Genomic DNA, 14554 nt, shown 5'->3' on the forward strand with positions numbered 1-14554 from the left:
TACATCATTTGGGGTTTACCTTAAAATCCGTACCAGAACCGAAGGGGCCTAGTTTGGATTGGGGGGGGTACGTTGTTTTTTTCACAATTTCTGTTGCCAGCATTTATTTTATTTACATTCAGCTGATGAGTCATTCGTTGTTAAGGGTGCAGTGGCCGGCTTGCTGGCCCACTCCTTAGCAACCAACTATACACTGGTTGTTATGGACGCCGTCGGCTGCTGGCTAAGATTTAAAAAAGGCTGAAAACCGGTGCTTAGAAGCAGTTAAAAGTGATTTTTTTTCTGCTCCTGGAAGCTGAAGCTTGAAAAATGCTTCTAGACTACAATAGTGTGCATGGATACATAGGCTAACACAATTTGCTTTTAGGGGCAGAAAAAAAAACGCTCAAAGTAGCAGCTAGGAGCTTAAAAATAGGCTAGTGTGCATGGAGCCTTACAGACGGGTTTAGGTTCATGCAGCTGGCTCTGCTCAATGGTGTTGACCCCAGAATTGTGCAGCACCATAAATTGGGAGGTCTAACAGCCACAGCAAAAGCAACATCTAGCAACCTCTGGAGAAACGCTGGTTGAGAATGGCTGAACTAGAATGTTATTATTAGTATTATAATACACGATTTATATAGCGCCAACAGTTTATGCAGTGCTTTACAATGTAGAGTGGGGACAGCACAATTACAGTACAGATTAATACAGAAGGGACAGGAGGGCCCTGCTTGTAGAGCTTACATTCTAAAGGGAGGGGGTGGTGGTATAAAAGGTAATAGATGCGGGGAATGATTTGATGGGGGTAGAATGTGTTAATTTATTCTTCCTAAAGCCGGACAATATCTCAAAAAATGCACCACCAGATCTTTCAGTAAGGACAAAATAATTTATTGAAGTTTTGTTTTAAATGTTTAGGGGTATCATGTGCATATATCATAATTAATCACCAATATGAAATAATTAAAAAAAAAGACAAAAACACCTGTATGTACAAACAGAATACTCATAGGAATGCATCTTTTGAACTTTATTGAACAAAAAAAAAATCTATTTTTTTACTTGAAAAAATCATTAATTTTTACAGTGTGCCCTCCGTCTAACTTTTCATAGACTACAGTTATAAATTTGAATGTTCAAATTACGTCCTACTAGGCCTAGGAACACTTTGGATTCCCTGTGAAGAGTTTTGTGTTCAAAGCTAAGGAACATCTGTCCTAGTCTTGTCAGTGCTGAGTCCAACAATGAAAGATGGTGACCATCCCACTAGATAATATTACTGTGCTGTAAAGGTAAGGTTACTATGGCATTCGAAATAGCCGAGAAAGCTGTGCCCGAACTTTTGGAGTTCTTGTGTAGACCTAAGAAATCCGTAGTGATTGGCTCCGGCCGTTGTTTCCTGAAGATACTTTTCATGGTGGATTGGAAGTTGTTGGTGACAAAACAATAGACAATGGGGTCCATACAACTATTAAGGCTACTCAAGGTTACTGTGATGTGGTACACAATGAGGATGACATCCTGGGACATCGCACTACCGGCACAGAAGGCCACTTGACTTACATGGATGGGTGTGAAACAAACTGTAAAGATGATCAGCACTGTTATGAGAAGCTGTACCGCCTTCATCCGTCTCTCTCGGCTTTGGTTCATTAGCGTTGACCTGGACAAAGCCCACATGATCCGCACGGTGTAGAAAGTGATAATTATCAGAGGAACAAAGTACTCAAAGGCGGTCAGCGTGAAAAGCTGAAAAAGACAACAATGTTTGTGGTTTATAGTTGTGGTCAGTATGGTGAAAGTTACGACCACAGCGAATATCCAAATAAAAATGCAGATACATTTGGCATAGTTGGGGTTTCTCCACCTGCGTGAGGCCTCGACTTGCACGATGGCCATATAGCGATCAACACAGATGCAAGTCAGGAAAAGAATACTACAGTACATGTTGACAAAGTACGTGAAGCTGTGAACAAAATAGCAGGTTTGACAGGCCTCTACGTTACTATAGTACATGACGATACGTGTTGGTAGTGAGAGGCCCACCAAGAGGTCCGTCACCACCAGGTTAATGGTGTAAATAACAGAGGTGGTCTTCGCTTTGGTTCGGAAACAGAACACATAGATGGCCAAACTGTTCAATGTTATACCCACCAGGAAGATAAGTGTGTTGATAATTAGCAATGCCACCCAAAGACCATAAAACCTTTGATGCAAGGCATCGTCTGGGCTTGCTTGTTGGGGAGATTGGAGTTGTTTGTCACTTGCTCCAGAATCGTTCAGGCTGGCATCATTGGAGGAGTTGAGGTATTTAGGGCTGAGAAAGCACTCCATGTTTTTTCCCTGAACCAACCTACAAGAAATGACAGAAAATGTGTTAAAAACCAGACTGTATAATATGAAGGCCTGAAGTTGTTTTTAGGGTGCTATTACCTGTCTCTAGGGGTTTAGGTTTGCCAGGAATAAAGAAAGTTCCCCTCAAAATTTTAGGTCTTGCATACAATATTCCTGGTTTTGGTGCTCTTTTGTAATACTTAAAGTGATACTAAACACATACTGTTTAATTTACAGTACATTGTCCCTTCTATTTCTGTATGTGGAGGATGGTACTGTAATTATTTTCACTCACTGAAAACTGAGCATGTGCAGAGCTGCCAACACTGCTCTGAAAAATCCCTAGCTGAGTTGGGGACAGAAGGGGGAGAAAGAGAACAGCAGGATCAACCAGTTTTTTTGCAGAATTTAAAATAATCTCTTATGCCCCGTACACACGATCGGACATTGATCGGACATTCCGACAACAAAATCCTAGGATTTTTTCCGACGGATGTTGGCTCAAACTTGTCTTGCATACACACGGTCACACAAAGTTGTCGGAAAATCCGATCATTCTGAACGCGGTGATGTAAAACACGTACGTCGGACTATAAACGGGGCAGTGGCCAATAGCTTTCATCTCTTTATTTATTCTGAGCATGCGTGGCACTTTGTGCGTCGGATTTGTGTACACGCGATTGGAATTTCCGACAACGAATTTTGTTGTCGGAAAATTTTATAGCCTGCTCTCAAACTTTGTGTGTCGGAAAATCCGATGGAAAATGTGTGATGGAGCCTACACACGGTCGGAATTTCCGACAACAAGGTCCTATCACACATTTTCCGTCGGAAAATCCGACCGTGTGTACGGGGCATAAGTGATTGAGTGAGTATGAACAGCATGTAATACACCATTTATTGATAGTTTTTTTATTATGTGGATTTAGTAATACTTTAAGACAGTCAGTATACAGGAGACATATTTGCAGCATCAAATTCTATATTTAATCCCTTCAGGTTTAAGGGTAAAACAAATATTAATGCCTAAGCACAATTTTGCAACTTTGACATGTGTTAGTAAAACCGTACATATCATCACAACTACACAACTACTTTGTGCACCCTTTGAAATTTTCAACATTTTGTTATGTTACAACCAAAGTGGCACATAATTGTGAAGTGGAAGGAAAATTATAAATGGTTTTCAAAGTTTTATAAAATAAATATCTGGAAAGTGTGTCGTGTATTTGTTTTCAGCCCCCTTTACTCTGATACCCCTAACTAAAATCTGGTGGAACCAATTGCCTTCAGAAGTCACCTAATTAGTAAATAGAGTCCACCTGTGTGTAATTTATTCTCAGTATAAATACAGCTGTTCTGTGAAGCCCTCAGAGGTTTGTTAGAGAACCTTTGTGAGCAAACGGCATCATGAAAGCCAAGGAACACACCAGATAGGTCAGGGATAAAGTTGAGGAGAAGTTTAAAGCAGGGTTAGGTTATAAAAAAATATCCCAAGCTTTGAACATCTCACGGAGCTCTGTTCAATCCATCATCTGAAAATGGAAAGAGTATGGCACAACTGCAAACTTACCAAGACATGGCCGTCCACCTAAACTGACCGGTCGGGCAAGGAGAGCATTCATCAGAGAAGCAGCCAAGAGGTCCATGGTAACTCTGGAGGAGCTGCAGAGATTTACAGCTCAGGTGGGAGAATCTGTCCACAGGACAACTGTTATGCCGCGTACACACGGTTGGAATTTCCGACAACAAATGTTCGATGGGAGCCTGTTGTCAGTAATTCCGACCGTGTGTAGGCTCCATCGGACATTTTCCGTCTGAATTTCCGACAAACAAAATTTGAGATCTGGATCTCAAATTTTCTGACAACAAAATCCGTTTCGGAAATTCTGAGCGCGTGTACACAATTCCGACGCACAAAGTTCCAAGCATGCTCGGAATCAAGCAGAAGAGCCGCACTGGCTATTGAGCTTCATTTTTCTCGACTCGTTGCACGTGTTGTACGTCACCGCGTTCTTGACGTTCGGAATTTCCGACAACATTTGTGTGACCGTGTGTATGCAAGACAAGTTTGAGTCAACATCCGTCGGAAAAAAACAATGGATTTTGTTGTCGGAATGTGCGATCGTGTGTACGGGGCATTAGTCGTGCACGCCACAAATCTGGCCTTTATGGAAGAGTGGCAAGAAGAAAGCCATTGGTGAAAGAAAGCCATAAGAAGTCCCATTTGCAGTTTGTGAGAAGCCATGTGGAGGACACAGCAAACATGTGGAAGAAGGTGCTCTGATCAGATGAGACCAAAATTGAACTTTTTGGCCAAAAAGCAAAACGTTATGTGGGGGGGGGGGGCTGAATACAAATGCACGCCACACTTTTTACATATTTATTTGTAAAACATTTTGAAAACCATTTATCATTTTCCTTCCACTTCACATTTATGTGCCACTTTGTGTTGGTCTATCGCATAAAATCCCAATAAAATACATTTACGGTTTTGGTTGTAACACAACAAAATGTGGAAAATTTAAAGGGGCGTGAATACTTTTTCAAGGCACTGTAAAAGTTTGGGATTAATTTTGTTCTGGGTCAATTGTATTCTTTGTAAGCTTGTTTTTTTAACTAATGCTTTATATCTTCATATAATTTATTTGTTTTAAAAATAAACATTTATTACTGGTTGTACCCATGACACTGGTGTTACGGTGAAAGCCTTACGGGTTTTCCAAAGAAAATGCACAGCAGAATCTCTTTACTTTTAGATTTTCTCTCTCTCTCTGATTGAAACTCCCTCTCCTTTTCTCTGAACAAGCAGACAAGGAGGGGGAGGAGTCAATGTTCTGACTCATCCGTTAGATTGCAGCTTAAGCTATTGAGCTCTATATTTTTTTTTTTTTTTTTGCAGCAAAGCTGATAAGCATACACATTTGAGAAGAACATAGTTTTCTACCAGCTAGCTGAAAATCCAAAGAAAAAGAATTTAGTAATTCAGATGCAATATTTCACATTAACTTGACTAAAGAAAACAGAAAAAATATTATATTTAATTAAACACTACACAAAACCGCTATAATGTATGTTCCCTGTAAATAAATGTAAAAAAAGATAAATGCAAATTTTGAAACAGTTTTCGTAAAAACATACCGTGCAGGAGGAAGACAGTTGACACCGTCAGAGCCAGTGGATCACGGGACCATCGACCAGTAGCTTTGGTTGGGGCTGAACATTGATAATGGCCACCATGGAACCTTCATGAGGTCAGCTCATCAGCTGGTGACCCAAACATCCGCTGCCTGAACCTGTGGACAGAAAGGAACCTCTGGTTATCTCTGACCATACATACCATAGCCAAATACATATTCCTAGAGCTCAGATTGAATTTTGTGGCTTTACGAATGCCCAACCTGTGTATTGGGAACCCGGCTGGTGGTCTTGAAGTTTATTCTTTAAATTCCTTTTTTTACAACTCGTCTAGAAAAAGGGGTTTGTGAGTGCTGGATCCCCTGGTGTGATGTGGTGCCCTAATTAGGATGCCTGGCTGCTCTAAGGTATGCCTTATCTTTAAAGATAGGTAGCAAAGGTAGCATTTGTTGTAATACTCACCTTTGGTCTGGAGCTGACCCTACAGTATTCCTTTTCCACCATTACTTGCCTTCAGTCTTCTGAGGTGAATGACGGCCAGTATCCTTCAACCCACTTCCTCAGAGCCCGGGTCGTCCTGGACCCGCCCCCTAGCCTGTTAGTGGACAGTGAAAGAAGAAGCAGCAAAGTGATGAGCTCATCTCTCGGTTACTCTGCTTTTTCCTCCTGTCAGCATGCCTGTGTCGGCACATGATCTGATTGACTCCTTTTGCTACTTCTTCCCCACATTCTGCTGTATTGGGACTGCAGGAGGCTGATACCAGGTCACATTCAGGTATATACATTGCTTGCATTTAAAAAATACATCCCTAATGATATATTAATAATACTATTTATAATACAGTGTGTGTATGTATATACACACCTGGTAAAATAAGTATTGAACACGTCACCATTTGTCTAGGTAAATATATTTCTAAAGGTCCTATTGACATAACATTTTCACCACATGTCGGTAACAATCCATGCAATCTATACATACAAAGACACCAAAACAAATAAGTTCAGAAATTAGTAATTAAAAAGCAATCCTTCCCCTTGTCAGTGCAAACTAATATCAGCTGGTTCAGTCTCAACTGATGGCTTATAAAAAGGTGTATCATTACCAAGGTGTCACACAAGAAACATCTCATGATGGGTAAAAGCAAAGAGCTCTTCTCAACCTTTTTGTTGAAAGGACAGGCGATCCTATTGAACGCCTGGGAGGAGCCACACTGTGGAAGCCGCCATAATGCAGAAGAGGAGGAGAGGACACAGGAGCCGCTGCCTGCCACCCTTATTTTTGCAAAACATACAGATGGAATTCATTATAGAGAGATTTCTAAATTTCTGAATGTTCCAGTGAGCACTGTTGGGGCCATAATCGGTAAGTGGAAAGAACATAATTTCCCCATAAACGGGCCACGGCCAGGTGCTCTTCGCAAGATTTCTGACAGAGGAAAGAATTATCAGAAGAGTTGTCCAAGAGACAAGGGCCACTTGAGGAGAGCTTCAGAAAGACCTGGAATTAGCAGGTACAATAGTTTCAAAGAAAACGATAAGTAATGCACTCAGCTGCCATGGCCTGTATGCATACTCACCACACAAGTCTCCATTGCTGAAGAAAAAGCATGTTGAAGTTTGTTTAAAGTTTGCTGCACAACATTTAGAGAAGCTTGTGAAATACTGGGGAGAATATAGTCTGGTCAGATGAAACCAAAATTGAACTCTTTGGATGCCATGATACACACCATGTTTGGAGGTAAAATGCCACTACACATCATATATATATATATATATATATATATATATATATATATATATATATATATATATATATATATACAGATATATAGGAAACCAGAAGCGACGGGCAATGTAAACAGCTCCATTTTAAAATATTGAAAGCATCTGATCACACTGATTTTGGTGTGATCAGATGCTTTTAAGGGCAGAGGAGACATCTGTCCTGACATAAAATAAAAGAAACAGTGTAAATATAAAAAAATAAACTTTTTTTTTTTTTTTTAAAGCACTCCCATCCCCGCGTCCCAAAGCTTCTGCACAAAGCCAAGTGCACCTTTTGGTTCCGTATACATAGGTAAACGGTAATCGCACCACACATGTGAGGTATTACCGCAAACGTCAGAGCGAGAGCAATAATTCTAGCACCAGATTTCTTCTGCAACTCGCTATTTCAAGAGCATTCGCAATTTTAAAGCGTGACATGTATGGTATCTATTTAGCGTAACCTCATCTTTTATATTTTACAAAAAAAATGGGTATTATATTGTGTTTGTGTGCAATAAAATGAATTAACCTCTTCAGATCTGCGCTATAGCCGAATGACGGCTACAGCGCGGACCTACTTTGCCGGGAGGACGTCAATAGACGTCCTCCCGTTCCCAAGTGGCCTGCGCGCCCCCTGCATTCCAGTGTCTCCAGTACAGTAAAAAATACTGCTTAGGTTTTGAAGCTTTTTTTAAAGTCACACCTGTAGGGTGTGTGTGTGGCCTCTGATGCCTGTCCGAAAACCTGCTAGGAAGGCCTACCCCCAACATTGTATGTGCTACACATGCATGGGTTTTGAATGAAGCAGAGCGCTCTTTCCTGCAACGATGAAGAGCGTCTAACATCTGCTATATCCTGCCATATAGACAGGACAGGATGAACGGCTACCTAGAAGTTTGTTGGATAGGCTTCTGAGAGGACGTGCACAGCCTCCTGCAAAGCTGAGGGACATGTCCCACACCTAGTGCATCCTGCCAGCTATACACAGTGGGGGTGGTTGTCAACCTAGAAGTTTTTTGGATAGGCTTCAGAGAGGCCAAAACAGTGATCTCCAGGCTGTGGCCCATGGACCAGATGCAGACCTTTGCTTGATTTTATCTGGCCCTTGGGACAATATTTCAAACCCTCCCAACGATGGGGCCCAGTTCCTCCCAATTACACCAATGATGGGGCACAATTACTCCCAGTGACACTAACAATGGGGCATGATTCTTCCCAATTACACCAATGATGGGGCACAATTTCCTCCCAGTGACACAACAATGGGACATTTTTTACTCCCACTGATGCTGGGACATTTTCTACCTGCAGTGGCCACACTCTGGCCCCCCTGAAGTTTGAAGGACAGTAAACTGGCCCTTTGTTTGGAAAGTATGGAGATCCCTGGCCTATGGATTCTTAAAAAAAATAGCAGTGTTTTGGAATGCATGGGCAGTTTTATTGTAAACGTGGAATAAACCTTTAAAAAAAAAAAAGGAACGCGGCCACCACATCCTAAAACCGGTGCGTTGCAATGTATTACATTTTTGTTCTTCAAGCTTCTTCGATGTGTCCTAGGAAGCATTAATACCCCTGAACTCCTGAAGGTCTTTTCCTCAAATTTTCATCAAGCTTCCAGGAGATGGTTAAACATTCTGAGTTTTCTCATGCAGATCTTTCGCCTTTCACCTAATAAGGATGCACAAAGGAGGGAGAAGCTGGTGTCTGCTAGCGAGAAGATTCTCAGGGTCTTAGACGATTACACGTACTGTAAATTAACAGACAAGCGTCGCTGATTCCGGGAAGATCCTGTACGATTCATACCGCGTCTTCTCATACCGCACTGCGAGATGAAGTGCAGTAAACCTTCAGAGGACACAAAACAGAATCCTTCCACTATCATGTAATGCCCAACTCTACGTAAAATAGTTTCTGTTTTAGTTATCAAAAATGCAAGTAGTCACAACTTCTGCCAAGTTTTTATTCCTGGAACATGTGTGATCAAGGTGTTACTCATCAATAATTCATGGCTGAAGAAGGTCACTCACATTCATATGGAGTGCCATGGCTCCGGTGGGGCTGTTCTCGGCACAAGCAGAGTACCCTTTAACCAGGGAACCCAGAGTTTGGAATTCAGATATAGAAAGTCTGATGGGAATGCCAAACCAGGGAACTCCAAAGAGTCCAAAAATTATTATATAATCCTGGAGTTTTTTTGTACAAGAAAACATAAAACATCCAACATGTTTTTGGAGCTCTCTCCATTTCTGAGGGCTCAGATATTGTCACTAGGAAGTGAGAGGAAATCTCCCCAGTTAGTACACAGATAGGAATAAATTGTAGGTATATAAAGTCTAATAAGAACACCAGACCAAGATCGAAATCCTTTATCATTGGCGTTAATTCATATAAGAACACATAAAACAGCCAAAGTGTTTCAGGGGCTTTCTCTTTTCTTCAGGGCTCAAATATAGTATGTAGTTAGGAGAACTCAAAAACTGCACAGTCGTTCCCCGGGGCTCTTTCCACCTTTTACTCTTCAAATAATTAATTCTGCTGACTGTGCAGTTTTTGAATCCTGCCAACTACATACAATACAAATACAAAAGAAGGGGGGGGGGGAGCCCCTGAAACGTGTTGGCTGTTTTGTGTCTTCTTGTATACATTTTCACTAATTTTAAAAGATTTTATGGAATCTTAGTTCTTGGTCGGGCATTCTTATTAGACTTTATATACCTCCAATTTTTTTTCCTAGCTGTGCACTCACTAGGGAGATTTCCCCTAAGTTCCTAGTGACCCATGGAAAGAAATGTGAGGCTGTGTGTGTCATTGGAACAGGAAGACACAAAGAGCAATATAAACAACAGATTTTCCAAACGGTTCCCGCCACCACTCAATACATCTACTTCTGTTGCTGTCTGTGATACCTTATTGCTTCCTGTCCTTGTGTCCTTTCAACAAGACAAATTTAGAGGGCTCTGGGTGCACACAGAGTGCATCCAGGGCCAATCATCTGTCCCTATTTATATTTAACAGTTTGATGTGCAGATACAGTGCCTTGAAAAAGTATTCACACCCCTTGAAATTTTCCACACAGCTTTGCACATTTAGAGAGTGACATTTTTGCCCATTCTTCTTTGCAAAATATCTCAAGCTCTGTCAGGTTGGATGGAGAGCGTCTGTGATCAGCAATTTTCAAGTCTTGCCACAGATTCTCAATTGGATTTAGGTCTGGACTTTGACTGGGCCATTCTAACACATGAATATGCTTTGATCTAAACTATTCCATTGTAGCTCTGGCTGTATGTTTAGGGTCGTTGTCCTGCTGGAAGGTGAACCTCCGCCTCAGTCTCAAGTCTTTAGCAGACTCTAATGCTGCGTACACACGGTCGGACTTTTCGGCTACAAAAGTCCGACAGCCCGTCCGACAGACTTTCGACTGACTTTTGGCTGACTTGCGGCAGACTTTCTAACGAACGGACTTGCCTACATAGGATCACACAAAAGTCAGACGGATTCGTACGTGATGACGTACACCGGACTAAAATAAGGAAGTTGATAGCCAGTAGCCAATAGCTGCCCTAGCGTGGGTTTTTGTCCGTCGGACTAGCATACAGACGAGCGGATTTCTGGGTCCGGCGTAGTTACGACGTAAAGATTTGAAGCATGTTTCAAATCTAAAGTCCGTCAGATTTGCGGCTGGAAAAGTCCGCTGAAAGTCCGGGGAAGCCCACACACGATCGGATTGTCAGCCGGCTTTAGTCCGTCGGCGTCCGTCGGACTTATGTAGACGAAAAGTCCGACCGTGTGTATGGGGCATAACAGATTTTCTTCTAAGATTGCTCTGTATTTGGCTCTATCCATCTTCCCATCAACAAACAGAACAAGGGTGCACACACCGCTTCAGGCAAAAATGGACACACCTGGTCCAAGGTGCTGATCCCGGCTCATCACCGTAGGCAGTATCAAGAAAAGAAGAAAAGATTGATCCCACACTTGAATCCAGAAGATGCTGTAGAGATTTCTTTATTGTCATGAGCCAGACAAATTTCAATGATGATCAGTTGACGTGTTTCACACGAAAAGAACCGTGCTTGTTTACAACATCTTCCCATCAACTCCGACCAGCTCCCCTGTCCTGCTGAAGAAAAGCATCCCCACCACATGATGCTGCCACCACCATGTTTTTCACGGTGGGGATGGTGTGTTCAGGGTGATGTGCAGTGTTAGTTTTCCGCCACACATAGCGTTTTGCTTTTAGGCCAAAAAGTGAAATTTTGGTCTCATCTGACCAGAGCACCTTCTTCCACATGTTTGCTGTGTCCCCCACATGGCTTCTCACAAACTGCAAACAGGACTTCTTATGGCTTTATTTCAACAATGTCTTCCTTCTTGTCACTCTTCCATAAAGGGTAGATTTGTGGAGAGCCCGACTAATAGTTGTCCTGTGGACAGATTCTCCCACCTGAGCTGTGGATCTCTTCAGCTCCTCCAGAGTTACCATGGGCCTCTTGGCTGCTTCTCTGATGAATGTTCTCCTTGCCTGTCAGTTTAGGTGGACGGCCATGTCTTGGTAGGTTTGCAGTTGTGCCATACTCTTTCCATTTTCTGATGATGGATTGAACAGAGCTCCGTGAGATGTTCAAAGCTTGGGATTTTTTTTTATAACCTTACCCTGCTTTAAACTTCTCCACAACTTTATCCCTGTCTGGTGTGTTCCTTGGCTTTCATGATGCTGTTTGTTCACTAAGGTTCTCTAACATACCCATGAGGGCTTCACAGAACAGCTGCATTTATACTGAGATTAAATTACACACAGGTGGACTCTATTTACTAATTAGGTGACTTCTGAAGGCAATTGGCTCCGCTAGATTTTAGTTAGGGGTATCAGAGTAAATGGGGCTGAATACTAATACACGCCACACTTTTCAGATATTTATTTGTAAAACATTCTGAAAACCATTTATCATTTTCCTTCCACTTCACAATTATGTGCCACTTTGTGCTGGTCTATCACATAACATCCCAAAAAAAGACATTTATGTTTTTGGTTGTGACATGACAAAATGTGGAAAATTTCAAGGGGTATGAATACTTTTTCAAGGCACTGTGCATGCTTACAGCCACGGCTTCTGTCGTAGACTCATACAGGCCTTTTGGCTAGGGCTGTCTGCAATGCTTGGGCTTGTGGCCACAGACATCCACAGTATACTTGCCACACCATGGCCAATTTGGCCAAGTAAATGAAGACTTGCAGTTTTTAGAGAGGAGACAAAGAACAGGAGAGCCTGTCCCATACCAGTACGCTATAGAGAACCTTTCTTTCTGTGTGGAAGCAGTGGTCTCTCTGCAGAGGTCCGACACACACCCCTTGCTGAATAAGACCTATAGCTCTGCATTCAACAAACCAAATTCTCCCTGCTGATAAGATAGTTCTAGCCTCAGCAGTAGGTGTGTCAGACATCTACAGAGAGACCACTGCTTCCACACAGACAGCATGGTTTCTTCTCTACACCTTGTCCTGTAGTGATGTACAAGCCAGCGGAAGGAACCACAGCAGCCAGCAGGGGGAGCAAGTATTCAACTCTACTCAGCTTTTCAATACATGCGGTGGCTTTTCAATACATGGGCTGCTGGAAAGGTAAGTCTATGTAGGCTTCTGATACAGGCGGGCTAGTCTGTAAAAGTGGCCCTGCAATGACAGAGTCTGATGTTAAGACGATTTTTTGTTTGCTTGATCGTTTTTGTAGCTTATGATCATGAATTACCTTCACTTGTTGCTCCTTTAACACAGCTCCAAGAAGGACTTTAGAAGAGGAATGATCCTTTAAGTCTGAAAAATCTTTCCTGTGAAACATGGTGAGTTTTGTTATTAGAAGGGTTGATGAAGATTCTATTTATGTTTCGGTGAAGTGGCACAGACGTCACTGCCGAAAGTGTTTGCAAAGTTAAATCTCACCCGAAATGGTATGATAAACAGTTTTCTTACAATGATGAGGCTCTCTGATTACTACAGATGAGTCGCACATGAAAGTCAGAGAGTGAGTCTTCAAGGACTACTGTCACCTTAGGAATACTCTATGAAAGGCTTTCTGTGTCATTATGGAAAGGCGGCAGCTGACCTAAGAGGTTTCTTAACATGGGTTTTTATTTATTTTTGTACCCCTTTTCTCTAGGGATAGATCTATGCTTATCCCAACCACATCTGCAGCACCCTCCTAGAATAGGTTGAGAGACAGGCTCAGGTAAATCTAGTTTAGCGGAAATGAATTAAAATTCAAGGAGGTACAGTCACTAAAATTTTCTTCCAGCCGAGGTCCAAATCTCAAGTCTGTATTATCATGTCCCCATTAGTGTTCCCCATTACATCAGGTGCCCCTACCAGAGTAATTCAATACATTGGGTGCCTCAATCAGACTACCCCCATAAGGGCTCATTTACACTTGCTTCGGCTTCAACAAGGCTTTGGACATGCTTTGTTAAAGCTCTCTGAACGCCAGTCAAAGCTCCTGTCACTAGATAAAATGGTTAGCTTGCAGTCCTGTTTACACCTTGCTTTTGCTTTGCTTCAAAAATTATGCCCCATATAGCTTCATCTGCTTCAACTGCATCTTCAAAGCCTCCATAGATGTCTTCAAAGCCTCCATAGAAGTCTATGGCAAAGATTGTTTTAAACCCCACTGAAGCCCCACCGAAGCCTCATCAAAACCCCACCAAAGCTCCACCAAAGCCTCATCAAAACCCCACTGAAGCTCCACCAAAGCCTCATCAAAACCCCACCGAAGCTCCACCAAAGCCTCATCAAAACCCCACTGAAACTCCACCAAAGCCTCATCAAAACCCCACCAAAGCTCCACCAAAGCCTCATCAAAACCCCACTGAAGCTCCACCAAAGCCTCATCAAAACCCCACCAAAGCTCCACCAAAGCCTCATCAAAACCCCACCAAAGCTCCACCAAAGCCTCATCAAAACCCCACCGAAGCTCCACCAAAGCCTCATCAAAACCCAACCGAAGCTCCACCAAAGCCTCATCAAAACCCCACCGAAGCTCCACCAAAGCCTCATCAAAACCCCACCGAAGCTCCACCAAAGCCTCATGGAAGCACCAAGCAAAAGCAAGGTGTAAACAGGTCTGTAAGCTAAAACATTTTATCTAGTGACAGGAGCTTTGACTGGTGTTCAGAGAGCTTTAACAAAGCGTGTCCGAAGCCATGTTTTGAAGCAAGTGTAAACTAGCCCTAAATCAGTTGCCACCATCAGAATACCCCCTTATATCAGGTGTCCCCATCAGTGTACCCCCTTATATCAGGTGTCCCCATCAGAGTGCATCCTTACATCAGATATTACCGT

General features: G+C 42.4%; 1 protein-coding gene across 1 annotated transcript in view; it reads right to left on the reverse strand.

Annotated features, from left to right (window-relative positions):
* Positions 1-969: 969 nt before the first annotated feature.
* The window catches only part of GPR20 (G protein-coupled receptor 20), an 85223-nt gene continuing 71638 nt past the window's right edge, over positions 970-14554 (reverse strand). The window contains exons 2-3 of the mRNA XM_073632910.1: positions 5458-5612; positions 970-2335 (exon numbers count right to left, since the gene is read on the reverse strand). Of these exons, the coding sequence (XP_073489011.1) occupies positions 1249-2316 (1068 nt within the window). The 5' untranslated portion in view covers positions 2317-2335; positions 5458-5612 and the 3' untranslated portion in view covers positions 970-1248. The remainder of the gene's footprint in view (positions 2336-5457; positions 5613-14554) is intronic.

The sequence above is a fragment of the Aquarana catesbeiana genome, linkage group LG05 (assembly GCF_042186555.1).
Source record: "Aquarana catesbeiana isolate 2022-GZ linkage group LG05, ASM4218655v1, whole genome shotgun sequence".
Lineage (NCBI taxonomy): Eukaryota > Metazoa > Chordata > Amphibia > Anura > Ranidae > Aquarana > Aquarana catesbeiana.